The sequence below is a fragment of the Crocodylus porosus genome, unplaced genomic scaffold, assembly GCF_001723895.1.
Source record: "Crocodylus porosus isolate Cpor-Errol unplaced genomic scaffold, CroPor_comp1, whole genome shotgun sequence".
Classification (NCBI taxonomy): domain Eukaryota; kingdom Metazoa; phylum Chordata; order Crocodylia; family Crocodylidae; genus Crocodylus; species Crocodylus porosus.
Window position 1 is genome coordinate 112985470 of NW_017728886.1, and position 23955 is coordinate 113009424.

At 42.3% G+C, this 23955-nt stretch overlaps 1 protein-coding gene across 4 annotated transcripts in view; it reads right to left on the minus strand.

The window, feature by feature from the left end:
* FHOD3 (formin homology 2 domain containing 3) overlaps window positions 1-23955 on the minus strand; it is a 640284-nt gene that overhangs the window by 65103 nt on the left and 551226 nt on the right. For all 4 annotated transcript variants that reach the window (XM_019540836.1, XM_019540820.1, XM_019540847.1 and 1 more), the window contains 4 exons: window positions 15065-15223; window positions 8218-8400; window positions 2601-2720; window positions 489-650 (listed from right to left, as the gene is read on the minus strand). In XM_019540836.1, the coding sequence (XP_019396381.1) occupies window positions 489-650; window positions 2601-2720; window positions 8218-8400; window positions 15065-15223 (624 nt within the window). The remainder of the gene's footprint in view (window positions 1-488; window positions 651-2600; window positions 2721-8217; window positions 8401-15064; window positions 15224-23955) is intronic.

Consider the following 23955-nt stretch of genomic DNA (forward strand, 5'->3'; position numbering starts at 1 on the left):
ATACTAAAACTGTATCTTATATAAAACCAGAATATAAGAATATATTGATAATAAAATAAAATAATAGGCCTGAAAATAGCTAACGACAAGTCCACACAAATACATTCATCAGTTCTATTAATAAATGTATATAACAAACAAACAATGAAATGTTTGTAAGACAGTAATTGTTTCAAAGCAAAGGCAATGGATTTGTTTCAGTTTTATGAAATATGTAATAGCATGACTGCCTACTACTGCTTTGATGGGAAAACCATCTGACAGAGACAGAGATACAGCCAGAAGGAACGTGCCTTGGTATCTTTAAAATTCCATACAAATGTCATAACAAATCCACATTCATCAGTAGCACTGTGAAGGGAAGGAATAACGGCAAACCTTTAATATTTCATTTAAAACGGTTTAGTTTCTCACGGAAACTGATAAAGACCCGACATCTGTAGAAAATCCAAGGAGCTTTCCTTTATTTCCTTCATTCTCAGACATACCTTGGCTGACCTAGTAATGGCTCCAATCTCAGAATAAAGATCTGTGCTGTCTGGGAATTTTTCCACCACCATAGTGCAGACATGATGCAGAAGAGACTGCTTGTGCACTGTGTCCTTGACTTCTGGAACCTTCTCGAGGTAGCTCAATTCAAAAGCTTTGGCCTGTGAGGAACAAAGACATTACGAAGACAAGTAAATTTATCCTGCAGAGTTCTTGAAAGAAAACATTTATTAAGAAATAATGGGTAAGAAAGGATGAACAAAACAGATTACTCTTTTTAAATAAAAAGAATAAAATAATACAGTGCTCATTTATACAGTATTTTATATGCTGTTGTAAAGAGAACAGGCACTACACTTGATTTGAGCCCACAAGAGGCTGAGAAATGTACCACAACTGTGTACAGATACTTATTTCTACCAGAAAACATTTTTTTTCCAGTAGAAAAATAGCCCAGGAGCTGGAAGGCATAGATGTTCCTCCAGCCCTGTGGCTAGAGAGCTTCACAGTAAAGCACTCCAGCCAGGAAGCACTAGAGGGCTGTTTTCTGGTCCACCCTTACGGAAGCTATTAACTGGCAGCCTGTCCTGTCCATTCCTGAGAAGGGGGCTGGCTGTCAAGTGGTAGTTGGCAGCTGCTGCAAAACAGTAGCTACCACAGATAGCTGGGGAGGGTTCCTACCCTGGGAGAATGCCCCCCACATCCCATCAATCATTAGATTGGCAGGAGAGGGGTATTCCCATTTGGTGGGGACCCTCCCTGTTCTCCCCCATAGGAAAATAGCTCTGCTCTTTGCACTCCACTGAGATGACTCAGAGGCATGTGGGGCAAGGGATGTGGGGAGAAGGGAGGGGAAGCACAGCACTCAGACACTGTGGCAAGGCTCTGAGAGCTTTGAGGCAGGAGTATGGCAGCCTGCCTCACCCTGTGCTGTTCTGGGCTGACCCAGTGCAGTATGGGGCAAGGCAAGGACATTTCACTGTGGTGGCAGGGCTCCTGGCATAGCAACCTGCCTCATCCTGCACTGCTCTGAGTCAGCCAGGCAGCAAGGAGAAGTCTCCACACACCATGCTCCCACCCCCTTCAGCTTCCTCTTAAGTTCCTCACCTCCCTCTTACCAGCTGAGCAGTGGGAGCAGTGATTTAAAAGCTGAAGGAGCTGAAAGCCAGGTTGTGCAGAGGCTTTCCTCAGTCCAGCTCCCCTTTGCTGCTGCACATCTGGTTCAGTGGCAGACAGCAATTTAAAAAATGGCAGTCAGGTGCAGGGTTTATGGAAAGCCTCCCTGCCCTACCTTCCAGCTTCTATTTGCTGCCCAGCCGAGCAGCAGGAAAGAGACTTAAAAGCTGCTGGAAGCAGGTTCCTAAACCATGCTCCCAGACACTGACTGCCAGATTACCACCCTGCCATACAGCTGGGCAGTGGGGGCCAGTGGGAAATGGCAAAGTGCCTTGCCTCTTCCCGAAACTGGGGACTGCCAAGTTTGGGGAAGAAACAGGGAATGGGGGCTGGGAGATGCTCCCCTCACCTCCCAGTCTATGGGAGTGGGGCAGAAGGTGCCCCCTGTGCTTTCTCAAGACTGGGGTGATCCCATGATCAGGAATGCAGGGAGCCTTTCTCCTGGCTCCACTCATCCTAATCTCCAGGAGGAGTTAAGATGGGGGAAAGTGTAGAGATGTTCAGTCTCCTGGGAGCTATTTAACCCTAGTTGTTTCCATTTTTGCTTCAGAAGAAAAGCCCCATACATGTTTGGTTTCTACCAGGAGAATTACAATTCTCCCAGCAGAAACTGAATCTGGGCTTGTACCTGGCTTCTACCTGTACTGAAAAGACACAGGATATTTTACTTATACTATGAATGAAGTGCAGCTCCACTGAAGATAATCAAATTACAATGATGTGAGAACTAGGCCAAGTCCAAAACCTCTTTCATATTCTTTTAAAGGCAAAAACCTGCACTTGAGAAATATAAAACATAGGTTTTGTTCTTCAAATTACAGGCATATTTTAAGAATATAGATAATAGGCCATAGCCACACTACTAGGCGAAGAAGCTGATAAAGCAACTCTGTAATAGTAGATGGCAATAAAATGATAGGGTGACAAAAGCTTACATTGGTTCCATTTAGAAAGTTCCCAATGGCTAGTAAAGTAGAAAGGATAAGTCCCAAAGTTTTATTATGTTCCAGCTGGTCCATTCCTTCCTTCAGATCTAAAAGTGGTTCTGCAACTTCCTATCATTTAAAAAAAAAAAAGAAAGAAAAGAAATAAGTAAAGGAGAAAAAATTGTTTTCCAGTGAGTTCTGACTCAATTCTGGGGTTTAGATTAATTATTGTAAAGATTCCTAAACTGTGTTCCTACAAAGAGTTGGCTTGTCAAGAGGAGCTGGCTTTCTTCCTTGTTCCAGCTACTAAATCACATGAAAAGACAGCAAAGTAATAAATTAAATTCTTTCCTAATGTTGCCTGTGCATGTAAGCAATTACCTGTCATGGGGAGGCTATGTGTTTGCAAGTGGAAGAGGACATTACACTGAACACAGTAATGAAATCTCTTTCCTCTCTTTTTTTGTGACCTTTCAAAAGACAATAACATCTATTATTTTTTGGTGGCTTGAAATTTTAAGTCTGACTTAAATTCTTTCCAAGTGATGGCTGCCTTGAGTCACAGACAGGATTGTGTGCTACTTTAAAGCTCTAATATGCCACTTTAAAACCCCCAAGCCCCATTGTGTCTACCTTTACAAGACTGGATTCTGGTTTTAATGTTTTTACTTGAAAACTCTTAATGTGCCTGCAATTTGCTACATGAACTGATAGGCTTAGAACCATAAATTCTGCTTCATTATCTCAGGAAGTGAACTACACAATGTAGTTCAAAGGCAGAGAGAGATAGAGTAATCTAAATGAATGAGCTTATTCTTATGTTTTTTGTGTGGCCATGAGCTGTTTACTTTGCATATAAAATAAAGTGAACATACTTCTCACTTCTCTTTATCAGGAAATTTAATTTTAGCCATGTGTGACCAGCATCCTTTCCCCAAACTATTACTGTGTTTAGGTACTGAAGAGTCAAAATTAAGTGATGGCATTTTAGACCAAGAGGCAAAATAATGTCAGAACTGTCACAGAGAAAACATGAAAAGTCATTCTCAGATTGTGCAGATATTTTACTAGAAGCATGTGCATGGAACAATGCATTACTAGTCACTACCATTACCATGTTGTTGGAAAGAAAAGACAAGAATTGGAACTTTGGAAGAAACTAAGAAGGAAAGTTCAAGGCAATTTATACAGCAAAACAGAAGTGAAAGGGAAATGCCTTCATGGGGACCTTACACCTGTTTAACTAAAACTGTTTTATAAAATAATTTAGTTAAATGGGTACTTCTGTATGAACACATTTCAAGTAATTTAAAAGTTTATTTAATTTAGCTGTCCTTTTTAAGGTAAATTACTGGGGTAAGCCAAATTCATATAAAAAAATTGTAAAACACAGGCATTTGCTTTGGTTTAGCTAACCAACCTTATGCAGACAAGTCCTAAAATGGTTTTACTTACATTTTATAAAACTAGTGGAAAAAAGGACCAGAAAAAACTTACAGGTAAGATTGTGATGCATGGAATAAGTAGAGCATACTTTAGCTTATTGTATACCTTCATTCAGCCACTCACATGCAAAATATTCCAGCTTAGACCCTCTTACACGGATTTTCTGATATATTCTTCTTCTCCTTATTATTGTTATCATCATCATATAATTTTATAGCAGTGCCTAGTGACCAGCCAAGAATAGGACCCCCTGTAATTGTTACTGTATATACAGTCTGACACATAGCATGATGTCAAAGAACTTACAGTCTAAATAGTGGACAGAGAGACGTGGTAAGAAATAGCACTGCAGCGCTCCTCATGGTGGCTTTTAAACCTCATGTTAGTGCCACAGCCTTTTTTTCTGGTGGGAATAAGGGAAGTTGGTGGGTTGTGGTTTTTTTTGCTTGCTTGCTTTTTTGTAATGAGAGAATTTTCGATGTAAAGTTTAACTAGCAGGATGTTAGCATAATGGACTGACAAAAGAAGAGATGAAATAAAGGATAACCCCAATATATTGCAGGATAACTCAAATATATTGCATTTACTCAAATACAACATTCACCTCCCCCCAAAAATAGCTGCTGGAAACTGGTATGTATTTCTTAAATGAGGAAATGAAAGGAACAGAGGAGTTGATTCTGTGGGAGCTGAACCACCTAGCCCCTCTTCTCAGGCTGAGCAGGCAGCCAGTAGCGTTTGCTGAGTCAGCTAAGGGCCTTATCCTGCTGGACCCAAATTGGCTGGCCCCTTTTCTAGAGCTGGATGGGTTCTCCGCTGACTCAGGTGGGTGCTGCTGGTTACACTCTCCAGGTCAATTCGAGAAGAGAAGAGGTAGTTTGGTTCAGCCAGCAGGCCCTGCTGTATCTTGCACCTAGGGGCCAGAGTAGTCATAGGTTTTTGCTTTCTTTCCCATGTGAAAATATCTTATTTTCAAGCAAAGATTTTTCTGTTTTTTAATAACAGGGTGCAGGTCTTATTCAGGGGCATGTGATATGTGAGAAAATACAGCAGAAAGGAAGTTTAAGTAGCCAAAATTTGCTGTATATGCATTGGTTAAGATGCAAGCATTAAACACCCTCCTTTCTGAAGATTGTAACAAGTTAGGACCAGCTTCCACAAATTCTTTCTAGCTTCCAAAAAGTTGGATGCAATTTCAGAATGTTTTCTCTAAAAAAATTAGACTTCATGTGCAAGTATGATATTTCTTTAATATACAATAGCATGTGGTCTCCAGTTTGTGCAGACTTTGTAGCCTTTGGAGATTTTCAGCAATGAATGGCAATCCTTGTCTTCTCTAGCTTAACTCCTCTAGTTAGTACACCTGCTTGCACTCATTTATGATCCTTATAGTTTTCAGCATTAAAGATAAATATGCACATGCTGAGCTTAGTGTAAAGGCTTTTATCTTCAGATCAAGGAGAACTAGCTCAACAAAAATATATGCCACTTTGTCGTAACTTCAAACTTATCTTGCAATGTCAACCCTCCCCCCTCCCTGGAAGAAAAATAAGAGTACATAATTTGACAGTATCTGAATTGTATCTACCTCAGAGCAAAGAACTAGCATTAACATATAATGTTTACATTAGGAATCAAAGCAAACAAAACCCCCAAAAAAGAGACAGATGATTTAAGGTTGATACTTAAAACAGAATATCACCTCCTTGTGTTTGTGCCGTAAGATATGGTTTAGTTTAAAAAAGCTATTAGATACTAATAGCATTCTTTTACTAACTTATGCCTGAATAATCAAGTAAGTGTTTCAAAATATAAGGAAACATTATTGCTCCTCCAGGACCTTTGTATTATTTGCATGGTAACATGCTGACATATTAAACCATTATATACCTGAAAACATCTTTTTAATTTGGTCACATGGAGAATTGTATAAGTTGTCATTGTTGTTGTTTTTAAACATAATTTTAGATGTTAAGAACAGCTGAATCACTTCTGCTCCAACTTCATAAAGAATAAAATGCCAGGCTGAGAGGAAGGAGGAGGACTTTTTTAGAAAGTTGCATATTGAACTTTTAACTCTAGTGGTTACTAAGGCCCCCTCTACACACTGCAGGTATTGCAGAATTAACTGGTTAATTGCACAATTACCTTAAGACCAGTTACATAAGCAAAGTAGATATCTCATGATAGAAAGCTCCAACCAGCTATAAATTTAGGCCTTAAAAATATGTACTAACTTTATAGCTGGTTGTTATCAAGCTTTAACTTTCATGTGTAGCAGGGTCTCCCTTGTGCCTGGGAGTCCCATTAACTGACAGGACTTTCAGCTGCAAAGGTGTACCTTGCCCAGTGTGAAACCCTGAGGTCTGGGGATCAGAGCTTCTGTGATCTCCAAGGCTGGTGGGGAAGGGGGATGAAACCCCCAACCCCCACAGGGCTCCTGGTCCAGCTCCTTACCCACAACAGGGACCAAGAGACCCTGCAACTCCACAACTGATGGGACTCCTGGCCCCAAATGCACCTCCTGCAAGGTGCAGCCTGGACCAAGAGCCTTGTCAATTGTGGGACTCTTGGCCCTGACTGCGTGTGGCTCCTGTGGCTGGGAGCTCCCTCATCAAAGAGGGCACCTAGCCAGGGGAGCTTCCTTCTTGCCAGCCCAGGGAGTGCACAGGATTGGGTATCCCCTGCATTGGCAATATGGCAAGTTGGATCTAATGCACAATCCCACAATCACGCCCCCTGCCTTGAATGTGTAGCATGGCAGGAGGTGTAATTGTGTGGATCATACATTAGATCCAATTGCACCTTTACCTGGATGTGTAGAGGGGACCTAACACAGCAACTCAAATATGTTCCCATAAATCTAAAGACACACATTATTTCATGCACTCTGTAGTTCTGCTAATGGAAGTTCATTGCCTATAGTATCTTTTGAGGTACTCCAGACAATCCAATTTCAAAGATCCAAGAAACAAGGTTTCAATCTTTCCCCTCAAGAAAGTTTTCCTACTTGTCTTTCTCAATGTTACTGTTAGAAAAATGTTATGGTACAGAGGCTATGTTTTTCTTGAACATTTTCACATTATTCATTTTAAGTTACTCCTGTTTTATTCAAAATCATCAGAGATGATGCTCATATCTGATACTCTGACAAGGGAGAGCTTTTAGCAAAAGATACAAGATATTCTATAAAAGTCTACCACAACAGGACCTTGGCCTTACGTCAATAGTGCCAGCAATTAGTCAATTATACTGCTATGGAAAGATTACTGTAACAAAAGCAGAGTATTTGTACCATGTTTTAACAATGTTCATTTCAGTGGTTTTTTTAAAGCCTGAAGTAAAAGGCTTTCTGGTCTATCCATTCCTATAACTGTGCGTATAAGTTGAGAAATATTATTAGAATGTATTGACATTTCTGAATTTTCAAAATTTTGGTTTGTTTAAAATGGTTTTAAAAATTTCGGAAAAAATTAACCAAAACAGATTACAGGACAATAGGATATGCTAAACTCTGCTCTGAGGAGAGGTTAAGGCAACTGAAGAACATCTTTTGCAAGCAGTGTGTTTAGTGAGGAAAATACCTATTCAGGAGGCATTTGCAAGAGTCTTTGGAAAGACATTTCTGTAATTTTTTAATTGCATTTCATTTTACAATAATCTCCTTAAATCCAATACGGAAAAATGTGGATTTTTAATGACTGAGTTAACAGAAGTTGACATAAAGGGCTAAACTTATTCTTGGAGTAATTCCATTGTAGGTAAAGTAGTTACACTGGATATGATTTTGATTTTAAAGTATTCAAACAAGATACATTTTGTTTGTGTGTGTTACCAGTCGGGAATTTCCTAATACCATATTCTAAAATTGGCCAAAATATTAAATTAAATTAGTCTTAATGCAAGCAAAACTCCACCTGATTGTTGTGAATATTTTGACTGGATAAACAGCAGTATGGATTTAGCCCTATGCCTTGTTCCCAAATTATTACTACCTAATTAAAGAAGGAAGAAATCAGGCTAATAGAGGGGCAATTTTAGTTTCATTTCCAGTTGGTCACCAAAGCAAACATGAAAAGCAATTCATTAGCTGTACTCACAATATATCCAACTAGGAGGACTGAAGAAGTTGAAATAAGAACCTGAAATGGTCTCCTCCTTCCACTCAAAGGAAGCTCACCTTTTCCACTAGCTCATAGTCCATTTTGAAAGCCCAGAGCTGGAGTCTGGCGGAGAGTTCGCTGATAGAAGAAAGCGTGAGAAGAAACTGTTCTGCGCTGCCCAGGGGAATGTCTGGGTTTGCCATCTGTGCCTCCTGGATTTTCTGCTTCTCCTCCTCTGTAGGAATCATGGTTAGAATTTTCTAGGACCAAAGCCAAAGGACAAGAACTCTGAGTCAAGAGCACAAGAACTGAGATTTCAATTTTGTTTTAATTCTGAAGGAGGAAGGGTAGGGAGAACTAGCACGTTCAGAATCTGGAATGTGCTTCCAAGGGAGGTGGTGCTATCCCCTACCTTGGGGGTCTTTAAAAGGAGGCTGGACAAGCACCTGGCTGGGGTTGTCTGACCCCAGTGCTCTTTCCTGCGCATGGCAGGGCGTTGGATTCGATGACCTACTGAGGTCCCTTTTGACCCTAACATCTATGACTCTATTACACAACATATATTGGAAACAGACAGCATTTTTCAGTTAATTAAGTAACACACTTGGTACCTGCTTTATTTACTCTGGCTTTACACTGGGGTAACTCTGCTGAAATCAATAGAGGGACTCAAAACAAGCGAGAATAAAACTGTGACCAGAATCGAGCATATTCAGGTATGAACTACTGTACAGGAAGCTAAACTATAATGAGGAAACCTTGAACACGTGCCATTTGTTTAAAATTAGAATTTAAAAACATTTTTTTTATTTTGATGAACTGTAGGCAGTTAACCACAGGAAAAAGCTATTGAAATATTACTTCTTAATAAGTCTTTAACATAGTAAATGTTAAACCCAAAAAAGGAAAGCAAAATTCATCAAATAATTCAGGACCTATTGTCTATTGAAACTGAATAGTAGGTTTTCAACAAGACCTGTTTATTCATTGAAAAGAATGTTACATTTTTCCATGATGGCCAAATCGTTTTCATAGGGATACAAAAGAATCACAAGATCTGCCATACTAGGTCACACAATTGACCGATCCAATCAAAAATCTTGTTTTAGCAGTGGTCAATAACTGATGTAACGAACCAAAGGAAGACCTCTCTGCCCTGTCCCATCTATATGCATCTAGCTTACTGCTGACAAGCACGGGAAGAGAGGGGTTCCCTTCCTATGCCATTATGTGAAGGACCAGGTTTAATCCAGCAAATTATCATCTTGCATTACCAGCATTTATTTAAATCCAGCCATAGTACAGTATCTAATGATTTGATAAGGAAAGAGTAAACTTTATTTTCAAGGGACTCCCCTCCTCCCTGAGTTTTATGTAAGCACAAGAGGCCGACAGCTGACAAAAGCATTCAGTCCAAGACATCTATGCCACCAAGACAACTAGTGTAGCATGTGAAAAAGCTAGGCCAACCCAATTTGCTATGCAAGCTGTCAAGGATCATGACTGCTGTTGAAACATTGCCTTGGAAGGATCAGAGCAGCTGTCGACATGCTGGCTGATTTCTTGCTAGCTGCACTCAAGGAAGAACAAATGCCACAACAAGTAGTTCTTCAGACAAACTTTCAACCATTTTAACAAATTCATTTTTATCCTGTGATTTCTTTGTGCCTTCATGAGAAAGCCATACAGTGTTCTTATTTTTATTTTTCACTTGATGACCTATTTAAACCATTTATTCAGGGCTGAAGATGGATGAGTCTACCATCGGCCAGTTTATTATTATTATTATTTTTTTTTTTTACATGCGTTGACAATAAAAATACAGTTTGACCAGAAGTTACTGGCACTTCGTAACAACTCAAAACCACTACATCATGAGTAGCTTTGAACTTAATCATTATCTCTTAACACTGAGAAAGGCATCATTCAGCAGGCAGCGGGCAAGGAACAACTTATCAACATCTATAAGTAGTCTCCAGGTTCATACAGACCCTGCTCCCGGAGTGTCACAGTGCAGTGTAAACTGCATAATTCCATGCCCCTGGCCTCTCCAGACAGCGTATTTTCATAGAAATCTGTATAGTAAAGTAGTCTTTTTATGGATAAAAAAGATTGTTTTTGGCAATCTGGTTCATATGAGATCATAGAGACGAATTATTTTGCTTTTAAAACTGAATCCCCCATCCCCCCAGTGTCCTTCTTCTGGACACTGCCAATTGCTGAGATTTATGGGTAGGAGGGGACCACTGAAATTTGAATTCTCTTTTTCCCCAGGTGGGACAGCTTCAACACGAGGGACAGAATGTCCTCCCCACAACAAAAAGGTGACAGGCTCCATACCAGCTATGAACTGACTGCCCAGAGGAGTTTTCCATCTATTGACTCCTCTGTGAAATTGTATGGAATATGAACTTTCATTTCTACCCAGGAGAACTTTTACAATCTTTTCTCCAATGCCTGATGAAGGGTATTTGTGCCCGAAAGCTTGCAATTAAAGAATTGTTTTTGCAAAGATCTTGTTGGTCTAATAAAAGATATCTCTACTATGAGTCCTGATTGCCTCCCCACAACTTGCACTCACCCTGCTGGGTTGGGTAACTCCTGAGAGACGAGCACTGTAGGCTATGATCCCCCACAGGGTGAACCCAGGTCTGTCATAAATCAGTGCTCTAGCTGTTGACTTGTGTAAAACAGAAGTGATGCCTGACTGTCATTTCTGAATGAAAGAGAGTATGGTCATAGCATTCTATCTGAATTTCAGCAAGGTCCTAAGTCTGGGAAGTATACTCTAGGCATACCTCTCAGGAGACCTGGAGGAAGGAACATCTAGCTTGAGGATCCTAACTCAACTCTGGCATGAGACAGGAACTGAGCTGCTCAGCCCTAACTAGCCAGTGCCTGTTCTGAGCACTCTCAAAATCTTTAAAAACTATTGGCACCTCAAGAATATTATTAGAGAAAACTTTGCTACTTACAGACTTTAGGTACCTATGGTCCTCAGCTGTTTTGTGTATTGCACTCTTGGACTTGGGTACCTAAATTCCATCTCAATCCCAGTTTAGGCACCGAGGTCTTTTTAAGGCTATGGGCCCAGTCCTTTCATGAAGTTATTAATTTTACAACTGAATATGTATTTTCTGAACTTTTAGCCACTACCTCATAGAACTGAGTTCCAAAAGGTATATTACATGCAACAGTTTTAAAACAAAATGAATATGAAATCCAGAACCATATATTAACCTAGAGCCACATGAATTAATTTTATTTTATTTGGACTCTCAGAACCCCATCCAGTTTCCAAAGAGAAGGGATTGCATCCAAAATACCTTATAATAATATCAATAAATCAATAACTGCCAACTGCAGCTTTGTTTTTTCAACTTTCTGTTGAATTACCTGAACATATAATTGTTGTTAAGAGAAACTATAGAAAAAATATGGTGTTCTTTGTATGCTTTTTAAAAATAGTATGTAAAATTTATTATGGCAGTGACTACACTGAAAACAAACACATAGCCAAGAAAACACTGCTTAGGTAAATTTTCTTCTCAGAGGCTGTCTAGACTGTGAAAAGGGGGGTTATTTTAGATTAATATTTGAAACGCCCTTTCACACCTAACTTAGACATAGCTTGATATGTTTATATTTATGTCAGCTGGTCATGTTACAATCTATCACTGTCAATGCATCCTGTTTATTGGTGGAATATAAATTTAAAGGTAGGCTCCAAAGTTGCTGTACTAATGCCACAGTGAAGATAAGCCCTTAAAAGGAGAGCACAAAACTCATAACCCAGAGGGAAGAGGCCAAAGCTCTCTTTTGAGACCTATCATGTTAACCTGCTAGAGGGGACCGCTGGCAAAACTTAAACACAACCCAGGCAGTCTGTCTAAGCTATAGCAGCTTCCACAGGCCCCTCCCTCTATGGACTCCACACTATTGCATGTTGTATTTTTTTTCCAAGATACCCCCACTTTAAGGACCTGGAGCCAACAGCTGCCAGGTGCCTAATAAGGGCAGCCATCTTAGATTCAGGGCTGCCCATATAAACAAGGCAGCTCTGCTGCTGGAGGGCAGGCAACAACATTGCCTGGCTGGAGGGCTGCTAGTATTGTCTGGAGGTAAGGGAGAAGCTGTAGGAAATGGTAGGACGCTCCTGGTCCTGGGCATGACCTAAATCTGCACCCTGCTGGGAGTGGGTGGCCTGGTGGGGCTCCCAGTGATGCGGAAGCCCCCAGGAAATGCCAGGTCAGTTACCACCTGGGTGAAAGGTGTGTCGGGGTGCCTTAACCCCTAGCCCCCATGACTGGGTGGGTGTGCCCTTGTTTTGGAGGGCCCAGAGGGTGGACCCTCAGAGAATGAGAAAAGGGCCATAGACTCAGGCCTGTCTGAGTTTCCCTTGACTGGCCCATGCTGGGGCCAGGACCGGAAGGGACACGGGCCCACTGCAAGGGATGCCCAAGAGCTGAGGGCCTGGGGTCCTGACTGACCTGGAGATGGGCCAGGGCTAGATGAGTTGAAGGTCTCAGTGGGGGGACCACACCCGAAGGGGAACCAGCTCAGGGAGCTATGACTGTGGGAGAGCCTGCCTGAAGAAGAGGAATCCAGGTGGGGTTCAATAGAGGATTCTGGGGCCCACTGGGGGGCCCGGTGATTAAAGGAACATTGAGATGCCATCTGCGAGGCTTGGGCTGAGACGTAGGGGAGGAAAGGAGCTGCAAATAGTGTCCCCCGGCATCGGGGCAGAAAATGGGCAGCCTCCTGCTTAACTAACATCTATTACTCAATTAATATCAAGGCATGGCAACTGAGAAGGCGGGTGGTTAGCCCAGGAACAGGTGGGTGGGCCGCACAGAGATCGGCCCCAAGCAGGCCCCCTGTTACACCTCCATACCCAATACTCCTTTTACTGCAGGCCTATGGCAGTCTACCATGGACAAAAGGACAAATGGAATGATCTGCCTTCCATTATAACCTTGAAAATTAACACAATAGAAAGTAAATTCTTTTTATTATCAGCACAGCATGAATCAATGTTGATAGTTAAGATTTTCAATTCTGCCCATGTCAAAGGGGCATTTTCAGTTGCTTTTAATGGTTTCAGTCTTCTACTTTTCTTTACAGAATTTGGCAATTTGTTCATAACCTGGGAGCAATTTTATTTTTTTCACTTTGATTGAGCCAATGCAATATAGCTTTTTACAAAGAGAACAAAGTTAGAAGGATGAGATGCGTATTACCCATTTAAAAGCTTTTTTGTGAACAGCTCATCACAGTAAGTGTGAATGGCAGATAACTGCAATCTGACTAGAAGCGAGACTGACAATTACATATGGGCTCGGTAATCTAACATTTGTTAAAGATAGACAGGTATTAAAAATGTACTTTGCACCTGACTGGATTTTGCAATATCTTAAAAGCTAACTAGCCATCTGCCAGGCTTCTAATGATCTGGCAAGTTTGTAGACAATGCAGTGGTTTATCAAGGTTGGAAGCACAGGGGTGCTTTCTGCCTCAGCACAGGAGGGTGGAAGGAAAGGAAAAAAAAACCTCCAGAAGTGACCTTACTTTTTTTAAATGAAGAGAAAACTACCACTGAAGTTGTCACCTATTCTGTATGCTGATGACTGGATCCTGTGAGGTCCAAAGCACTCTAATACAACAAATCGTATAGTTCATGCATTTTCACATTGTAGTCTGTCACAGAGCACTAAGGTTCCTGCTCCTCTGAGAGAAGAGAATGCCTGGGGAGAGAGCCCAAAGAGCCAGACAAGAGCCCCAGTGCAGGTTAACATGACAACCACCTAAGGAAGGAATTGGCCACACGTGCACCTGGTCAGCTGGCTGGAAGAGGCAGGGCCCTAGGCCCATATAAACCCTAGGGCTAGGGCTAGGCAGGGCAGTCGCCTGCCAGCAGCCAAAGGGGAAGGAGCCTCCAGGGAGGAACAGACCAGAGATGCTGCAGCTGCCAGGCATGCTGCCGTTAGGGCTAATGGGGCTCCAGGAGCCCACAAGATACCCTGGCCTACTAGGCACTTAGTACCAGGAAAAATGTGTTACTCTTTCAAAGGGGCAGAGCACACCCTGATCTTTGGTGTTCTGTTATAGCCCAGGGGCTCATGCTTTCGTTTGCTGTTTTATAACACCGGTATTTTGGGTGAGGCTTTTTGGGGAAGGAGGATCTCAATAAGAAAAGTCAAACATGTAATGGTAAAAATTACATCATCTGCCATCTTTAGAATCATTGCTTTACTTCAGACAACAGTAGCACAGAGGTGCTATTTTGAGGACAACTCGGCACTGTATTTGTTTTCCATTTGATTTACTGTCTAGAACAATTCCAATTGCTGACCACACATGAACTTTATTAAACCTCGGAGCTTTCATCAGCTCTAAGAACTAAAAATTTGCTCAGGCTTGATAACTGGTCAATAGTTATTTACCAGGTTTTTTTAATACAAGTGACTAATGAGCTGAATCGATAATTAGGATTTTGAATGATTTCAATGAAAGAAATGTGCAAATAAACTTTGAGGAAATACAAAGAGATGGAGTGATGATGATGTATTGCAATCTGAATAGGAATTTAGGTCAACATTTGCAAACTTAGATACTTAAAATTTAGTCACTGAAATCTGTATTTTGCTGAGTTCTTAAAGCTTTCTTTGGGTACCATTGAGAGTTAGATGTACCCTGCACATCTAAAAATCCTTCACATGGAGTTAGAAAACTAATATTAGGGACCTACTTTAAAAACGTTTATGTCCTAAGTATTCAAGGTCTACAGGTAAGAATTGGCAGTTCTATAAAACTAATGTCAAGCCTTAACAATCAAAGTAAAGCACATTTTTCCATCACAAGGGGAACCAGGCATGCATTATATATTATACCCAGGCACAAAGTTATTAGATTATTCTTTCTTACCTCTATTCCTTCCTTATTTAAGGCATATTCATCAAAGTTCAAAATAGCAGTCTTAATTGTCCGTGGAGGGGGTAATACTGTCAAGCCAATATTGATAGCATTGCTTCGCTTCGAGTCCAACACAATAATTTCTTGTCGCTTTCCATCTGCAGCAGTTTTCTTGGTAAATAAAGATAAAACAAAAAAAATGATTCTCCCAGTAATTTTCTTATACCATACTGCATAAATGCACACTTCTTTTCAATGATTTACACTGATACAATTATGCAATAAAATACAATGGAATTAAAATTACTCTTATGTGTCTGAAACTGCCAAACCCAAGCTAAATCCTAAGGTAATTCACACCCACAAATCTACACTGATGTCAACAGGCATTGTCAAAGTTAAAGCCAGAAGGAGAGATCAATCTTATTGTGCAAGATATTTTGATTTATGTATTTTTTGCTATGGGAATACAGGTCATTTGGGACTGAGTCACAATGTTTAACAAAAATGTAAAATCATCAGTACAAAGTGACACTTTGCTCCGTCTGATAAAAAATAAATGGTGGCAGGAACTGCTGGAGTTCACAGAAACTGCTTGTAGAAGCGTTGCCTGGTGTTCAGAGTAGGGACCCGTGATCTCTTCCCAGCTGATGATGACTGACTGGCAGACCCTGGCTTTACCATGCAACATCTCTAGCTCATTTGGGAGATGGAAACAGTAATGTCTACCTACCAAGCAGGGTTTCTATGGCTTGATTCAGGGGGCTCTTATATTAGAAAACAGATGTGATGCCCCCCTTGGCACTAGTAACATAACTCTCAGAGGAAGCTTTCTATTAGGGGTGTATGAAGCAGACAGTATTCGATTCAGATTCAGCCTGATTTGAGGGACAGTGATTCGATTTGATCAGCAATTGGCTGTGGGGTGACCTCGGGTGACACCCCTCCCCAGACCTAGGAAGCACCACTTACCAAGCTGGGGAGGGGGGGTGTCTCCTGCACATTCCGTGGCAAACCTGGAAGTGGATCCAAAGTACTTCTGATCCACTTCCGGGTCTGTTGCTGAGCATGCAGGGGATCCCCCCACACTCCTGTGGGATGCTCCATCTGCCCCACCATATCAGTGTTTACGAGCCACACCTGGTACCTTGAGGGACGTACAAAAAGCATATAAATCAGTGTCGATGGCCGAATAATCGAATCTCTCTGAATCGATTCAGAGGCTTCTGATTCAATTCAGAGAGATTAATGGGTCTCCTGATTCGATTTGTATTTGGAAATTTGGCCACTGAATTGGGCCAAATCTCATCTGAATCGAATCAGCAACTGAAGCTTTGCACAGCCCTACTTTCTATACCTCTTTTATGAATGTGCAGCCCATAGTTGCTACCTGGTGGTCCTCTGGCTGGTGAGGCAAGAACCTCCTTCCCTTGCTTGAGGTCATGGTAGTTTCACTGATCCCTGCAAGGGTGTGAATCTACCTCCTCTGTTCTCTTGCCTTTTGGGAACTCCCATATGGAATCAGGCATAAGATGGTCATCTTACTTGCCAAAGATTTTGAGATTATCACACAAAATAACAACATATGCACAAACAAACAGTAAGCACATGCAAAATATTAGCAATGATCAATATTATAGATTTCACTTAAGGGTTCAATGCAAAGAAAAGTTCTCTCCATCCAGCACTGAACATGTGCAAAGTTCATTTAGCAAGCTGATTTGCAAAGCATTCTGAGGGCTTCATAAAAAGTTAAGTTTGGCCCTCAGTTGAGGGATTGAGCTCTTTAATTTTTATTTTTTAATTTTTTTTTTATTGCATATCTTTAGAAGGTGTCTTTATGGCCAGCCTGAGTTTAATTAATACAGCTCATCTAAAGTGGAGTCTATTCCTCAGTCTTTTTTATAGTGTGTGGGTGCTTCATTTTGTCCTCTCTCCTTTGATAACACACAGTGAATGCCTAAGAAGCAGTTCTTCGGGTCTAAATTTGGCTCGAATTTAGGTTAAAAGTTAACACTAAGGGCCTTGTTACATGGTGATTTTGGGCAGGTTCTGGAGCTCTTAACACCTGGATTATCCCCACAATAACACCTGAAACTGGCCTTAAGCATTTGTTATACAGATCAATGGTATCCTACTCCTGGGTAAGATTATCTCTGACTCCTGTTACCCAACTTGTAGCTACCCCATAGCCACTTTAGACTGCACCTTAGTATAAACACCCACCTGAACCCCCTCCCCCACTCGCTGGGATCAGGTCCCCTTGCACCAGAACCATGGATCCTGGTTCACTGCCCCCAACCCCTCCCTGCTTATTTGTGGCTGCCTGTGTTGCCTGTCCTTAGGAACAGGCAGGGAAAGGTTAATCTGCCTGCCCCACCATCGCTGCTGCTGCTCTTAGGGCAGGCTCAGCCTGGTGAAGAGCAGCAGACTAGCAGCAGTGCCTAGGTAGGTGAGTTAACCCTCCTTGCCCTCCAGGATAGACAGCATAGGCAGCCACAAGTAAGCGAGGAGGGGAAACTGGGGGAGCCCTGGTGGCAGGGAGGAAGCCTGGAATGGGAGAGTAGGTGGGACGTTTACCTTTCAGTCCTCCAGGCCCCTCCTGGCCTGAAGTGTGACTGCCCCAAACTCAAGCTAGCACTAGCACCCATAAACTTCTGTGTGGCTCATAGTGCAAGGTATAACAAGGCCCTAATTTAACAAAGCACTTAAGTCTATGCTTGTTCTTAACCATGTGTTTAAAGTCTAGTGCAGACACTAAGAGTGAGACTGTAGCCTCCCTCCTTTCCCTGTTACCTGCCTTATGTTTAGCAGCACAGGTGGGGGAGCAGCAGCCTCAGCTGGGCTTTATTTTCTGCAAGTGGACAGAATCTGAGAAGAGATTTTTAGCTCCACTCACCAATACTGACAGGCATGATGAATGGGGAGTAACCTGGTGTTGGTGCATTACTTCCCCTGTGGGTCAAGGAAGGGTAGGCAGGGGAATTCTTAATGTCTGAGTCTCAACCTGTTTCCAGGCTTACAGCTTAACAATGCAATTATGCTCTGCTACTTATTCAGGGACTGTGTGAAAGCCAACACTGGGCCATAAATTATCTAAAGCCTGACCTATACATAGATGCTGTACTAGCATAATTGTATTGGATAAATGTGATTTTATTTCCTTTACTGGAATTGTTATAGCATGACAACCTCTGGGGTTGATGCAGTTTTATCAATACATATGTGCCTTTTCCTGGGATAGCTTACTCCTCTTTCTCTACAGGAATAGCTGTACTGGTATAAGTAATTTTATAGCAATTTAAGTAGGCCTGCTATGAGGGAGATCATAACACTTTAAAATGTGTTTAGATGAGACAGATTACTTAGATGGGCAGTTTAGAGGTGTTCTATGGATCAAATGTATACAAGCTCTTCAAAACTACAATATATTTTTTTTAACCACTTAGAATATGTATTTAAGTGACTGAAAGTGAACTTCTCTCTCAATTTTATAGCTCTTTTTTGTGGGATTTACTTTCTTCTTGACATCTGTAAAAGCACCCTGAACCATGCTGGATCTTTCCCTCAGCAACACAACAGGGTATTTTCTTTATTTAGGATTTGATTTATGGATACTGTAATATATTCGTTCCTCTAAACCAGTCATTTTTACTTGCAGAGCTATTAGTCAATTTTCTAGGACCACAGTTAGTGGTCAAGACCACATAAAAATCAAAGACCACTTCCACTTCCTCTTGAGACTCAATCACACTTGGCTACTTTTGAACTTATACTTCACTGTACAAAATTACACAGCCCCAAAACCTTCTACAAGAGGGCTAAAGGCTGGAAGAAATCGAGTTAAATTTAGGCTTTCCACAAACAATCTGTATATCCACTTTAGTCACTGAGCCTGACAATGCAGATGTCAGTGTGAGAAGGAAAGGTAGTGACTGGGATCATTTCAATTGTAGAAATTCTCCTTATTTTCAATAAAATTGTGAAAGACAGATAAAATCTACATGGATTTTATATCTCTGTGGGCACATCTACACGTGGGCATGTGGTGCCATTGTTACTGTGCTGTCATTTAGTACTTCCTTTTAGAAGTACTAAAACATTGTGCAGTAACAGCCTGGACTGCACCATGCTGGCAGTACACAGTTATTTTTGGCCACTACATTGCTGTAGCAATGCACTATAATGAGGGAGCATGCTACAGCTACATAGCAGTGGCATCATGGTTTTTGCCAACGGACACTACAGCGCCGTAGCATCTTATGTGTGTAGCAGGGTGCAAGTACTTTAAACAACTATCTAACAACTGAAAGAGGAATAGGTTTTAGATCAATTTGGGAAAGCAGATTAAACAGGGATCTCTCAAATGAACAGAACTATGAACTGAAGACAAACAAATTGACTACATTTGAGCGTCATCATCCTTTTCCATCCAATTGTTAGAAGCTCGGGAAAGCACAAATCAATCTATGTGTGTATCGTCTACCCTCAAATGCTTTTCCTATAGAAAACAGTTGCTGACCAGGTGCGCACAGGCACGCACACACACGCGCGTGCGCACACACACACAGAAGGTAGTTACATTACATTAGCATGGTGTTGCTTCTGGACATGTTTTACTAGCTCATTAATGCAGAAAAATTTCAGATGATCAGATAGTTGAAGGTACCGATTAGATTCAAATGCTAAGGAATAAATATATAGGAGATTATTTCAAATGCTGTAGGCTATATTAAGCAGGTCCTGTAAGGAAAGGGGAATCTATTCATATTTATTATTTCTGAGTGTGCTAACAAGCTCACCCCTGTGCAAGACATCTCTGGCCAGTTCTGCCACTTTCGTCATGGCCAAGTGGTTCAGCAGAGTACTCGCACGGTAAGGGAATTATTCAGTATGACTACAGTAATAATGACAGAAGGAGTCCGCACAGAAGATAATCTGTTCTTTGAAGAGTACTGAGACAACGGGTCAAACTTGGAAACCTAGAGAAAGATGGGATGTGGGCTAGGGGGGAGGGGGAGGAGAGGTTTAAGTTTTTGTTTGCTTTTCTTATTCTGAGTATTACAGGAGGAGTGAGATTTAAAGCAATTTCTCCCATGCACAGGTAAGTCAGTACTCTCATACAAGTGAGAAAAAAGACCCTTCCCAAACTATACCCTTTCCAGAAGAGTCATATGGAGGAAGTTATGTTGTTGTGAGCAAATCAGAGTGTGAGAACACAATTATGGCCAGCTGTCTCTTTCCATCTCAATTAACAAAGATCAACCATGGTATTTTAAAAGAAATGTAAGGGAATTAGGCACCCAACTTCCATCGACTCTGACTGGGATTTGTGCATCGTTCTTCAGTTAACCTCAGTTCACATGTACAACTTCCTTTAGTATTCACTGAAGTCATGCAGGTACGAGGGATGGTTGTAAATGGACAAAAAAATATGTCCCTTAATCTTCATTCTTACCAGTTACTCAGCCTTCAGGAACAGTAAATTCAGTTGTGTCCTGGAGGAGATAAGCCAGTGAAAATCTAATTTATAATCTATGCACAGCAGTTAGCAGAGAGCTGCTGGGCTGCATGATAACATAACTTAGCACAGCAGAAGTGATCTTTTTTCATCTCTCCCCTCAGGAAAATAAACATTTAAAAACAACTTACTAAAATACCTGCATTGCTTGGCAGTGTAATAAGGGAAGAAATTTCTAATCTGGCTGAAAGAGGAAATGTGATCTCTTTCTTCATGCTTGCTAACAAGCTGTCACTGCTCTCTAGTCCAGCAAGTAAATTTTTTATAACAGAGGGTGTTCTGATACCAAGCATTACAACTACAGGTTTCTAGTCAGAAATCACAAGCATCTCCAGGCTTTACATGAATTATACAAAGTTTTATTTTAATTGTATTTTGTTGCACTCTGTTGTGTTTAATGAAAAACTTCTTGTGAGCCAGCATCAGGAAGTGGCTGTTTATAGCTCTGGGCTGTGGAAATCACAGTTAAGGATTAAAAACAGGAGTAAAATTGCTTGCAGCTGTATCAAGGAACATGGAACTCAAGATGGAGCCAAAAACCCTGCATCCCAAACAATTTTCTGATCTTAATTTTAGTTTTTTCTCTCATCTTTGTGCACTATACCTCTCACATGCACCTGCTTTGAAATCTAGATGGTTGAACTTTTTTAGGGCACATTCACACATGCAGGCATGTGTGCTTGCAGCAGCTCAAAAAGGAGCAGCACAAATTTGAGCTAGGGATTTTTGCCTCAGCACACGTGCCTGGACAAGCACATTGGTGCGGGGCAAACTGTGCCACCTGGGGCAAAATAACTGTGCAGCTCCACCCAGATCTGCAGTCAGTGGGGAGCTAGAGTCTACCTTGTGCTGGCCCCAGCAGTATAAAAAGTTGCCTTGGCAAGCAGCTCAGGGCTGCTTGCTCTCAGAAGCTTCCGGGACTTGGGCAATTGGTATCTGAGGACACTACCCCTCGGGCCAGCTGGACTGCTGAAGCAGCCGTGAGAGATCCCTGTACCTTCTATCCACTGACAGCATGTGGCCCCAAGGCTGCGCACCTGCCAGACCCGGATGGGGACTGCACAGCCAGAAGAGGCATCTGCACCTCTGGGCCAGCTGTCAATGGGTTACGGCTGCACAGCTGTCTTTTGTACAGCAGTAATGCTATGTGTGCCACTGCCCACATAGCAGTAATGCTGCACTGGGCAACTATCACCCGGAAAATGTTCTCAGAGTAGTGGCCTGCTTTAAACTGTCAAAGCATGTCCTCCTGGTCCCAAGTGGCCAGGAGGTCAGTCACCTTCAGCTGGGTTCCAGGTGCCAGTCCTGAGCAGGCTTATCTGCCTGGGTCTTGCCACTTGCCTCACTAGCAGGAATCCTGGTGTTTCCTGTTTAAAAACTGCAAATTCTCTGATAAAAAAATCCAAAAGTCACTCTTTAAAATACCCCCCCAAATTCATGTTCTTCCACAATTAAAACAAAAGACCACTATATATATATGTATGTATGTATATGTATATATATACATAGAGAGAGAGAGAGAGAGAGAGAGAGAGAGAGAGAGAAAGATCAGTTGGGCAATATTTTATTGATATATTTACAATTTTAAAGCAATCTGAAGCCTACGAGTATCACTGCAGGTAGGTGTGGGGAGATTGGGGAGAATGTGGGTGTGGGGGAATCCACGAGCAGCACAGGGCCACGGATGACAGCCCAAGTGGCTCCAAGCTGCCTGAAAGCACGTGGCACTGCACCTACGTACTGTAATAAAGGCAGTGAGGGTGTCAGGTGGATGGCACTAAGCTGCACTGCCCTGCACCATGCAGGGCAGGGGGGCTGTGCCAGGAGGCCCCAATCACCCCTATTGCTGCTACTGCTGCTGGTGAGCTGCAGGGATGGGGGTGGGGGGGCTGGGGCCATGCAGTAGAGCAGGTGGGGGATGGCTGAGGGTCTGGGGCCATGTGGGGGGGCAGGTGGGGGACCTTTCCCATCCCAAGCTGCCCTCCCATGGTCCCCTGCACCCTCACTAGTCCCCCGCCTCCTCCAATGCCCCCCCACCTCTTACTTACGTGGAACATAGTCTGGGTCCAGGTTGCAGCAGCTTGCACTGTTGTTTGCCCTGCATGGGCAGACAGCGTGGTGCAGCATCGAGTAAAGGGGCAGCCATAGAGACACTCTGGTTGGCAACCAGATCCCCTCTGTGGAGGACCTGAGCCTCCAGTTGACTCGCTTTTTTCCCCTAAGGTATTTTTTGATACCTGGATCTCCCAGTATCAATTTTGGAGCCCATGCTGCACTTTTTTTGTTTGTTTTTTTGTTCCCAGTGTGCCTCTTGCAGCATCTCAAACTGGTCTGGAATGCTGCAAAAGGCATGTGCATGCTTGCCTGGTGGACATGTCCTTAGTGTCTGATATAATCAGGTTTTTAGTTGTACCAGCTGAGCTTATGGGCACTTAAACTAGAACAAACCTGCTCATAATCACTGGATGCTAGAAGTTAAGGTACGATGGGAATTGAGTAAATTAGTCTGGAAAAGGTAAAAGGTGGCCTCATGTGAGTGTAAACTTCAAACCAAACCCAAGTCTCTGACAGATTTAGATGTGTCTAGTTAATTATTCCCAGGCCTACTAGGTCTAAGATCTGTTCTGCTCCTAAGGCTAAGTGCAGACAGTCAAAAAGCCTCAGGCTGAATTGATTCAGTCTTTGCAGGTTAGCTTAAACTGCAGAGATTGAACCAATAAGCAAATGAACACATTACTTTTTTATTCAGGAAATACAGCCACATTCCTGCAGTGGCTCAAGCCAGAAGCTGGGGGGTGCTAGAGCATGCCTGCAGCCACTGCCAAAGGGGAGGGAAGACAGAAGCTCTCTATGACTTTCCCTCTCTCCCTGCTGGAGAGGAGGGGGCATGGCCAGGCCCCAATCCATGCTCTCCCTGGTGGGGAGTGTGGGAAGAAGTAGTGGCATTGAATTAATACAAGCTAGAACAAGAATAGTTTTTTCTCTTCCTGCTTCCAGGTGCCTCTGGGATTTGTAATCCACAGTTACAGCCAGCACTAATTAAGCTAGTAGGGCAGGGCAGCTCTGTACTCAGGGGAAGGTGAGTTTAACCCCCCTCCCTGGCCTCAAACCCCAGTTAGGGTTTGCCTGAGTAAAGGAGGGGAAGGCGGGGGGGCAGTGAGCCAGCCATAACTGCTCTGCCTAGGGAGCAGAGTGGCGGGGCCAAATCTGCTCTCTGGAGCAGACAGCGTAGCTCTGCCCAGGGATGCAAGCATGCTGGTGTTAGAAATATTATTAAAAATGCATTATCAATAGCTGTTAGCTCCCATCAATAGTGTTGTCCTTTGAATAAGCACGGCTGCCAGCCCTCCTTGTCTCCTTAATGAGAGAGGGAAGGGGGGGG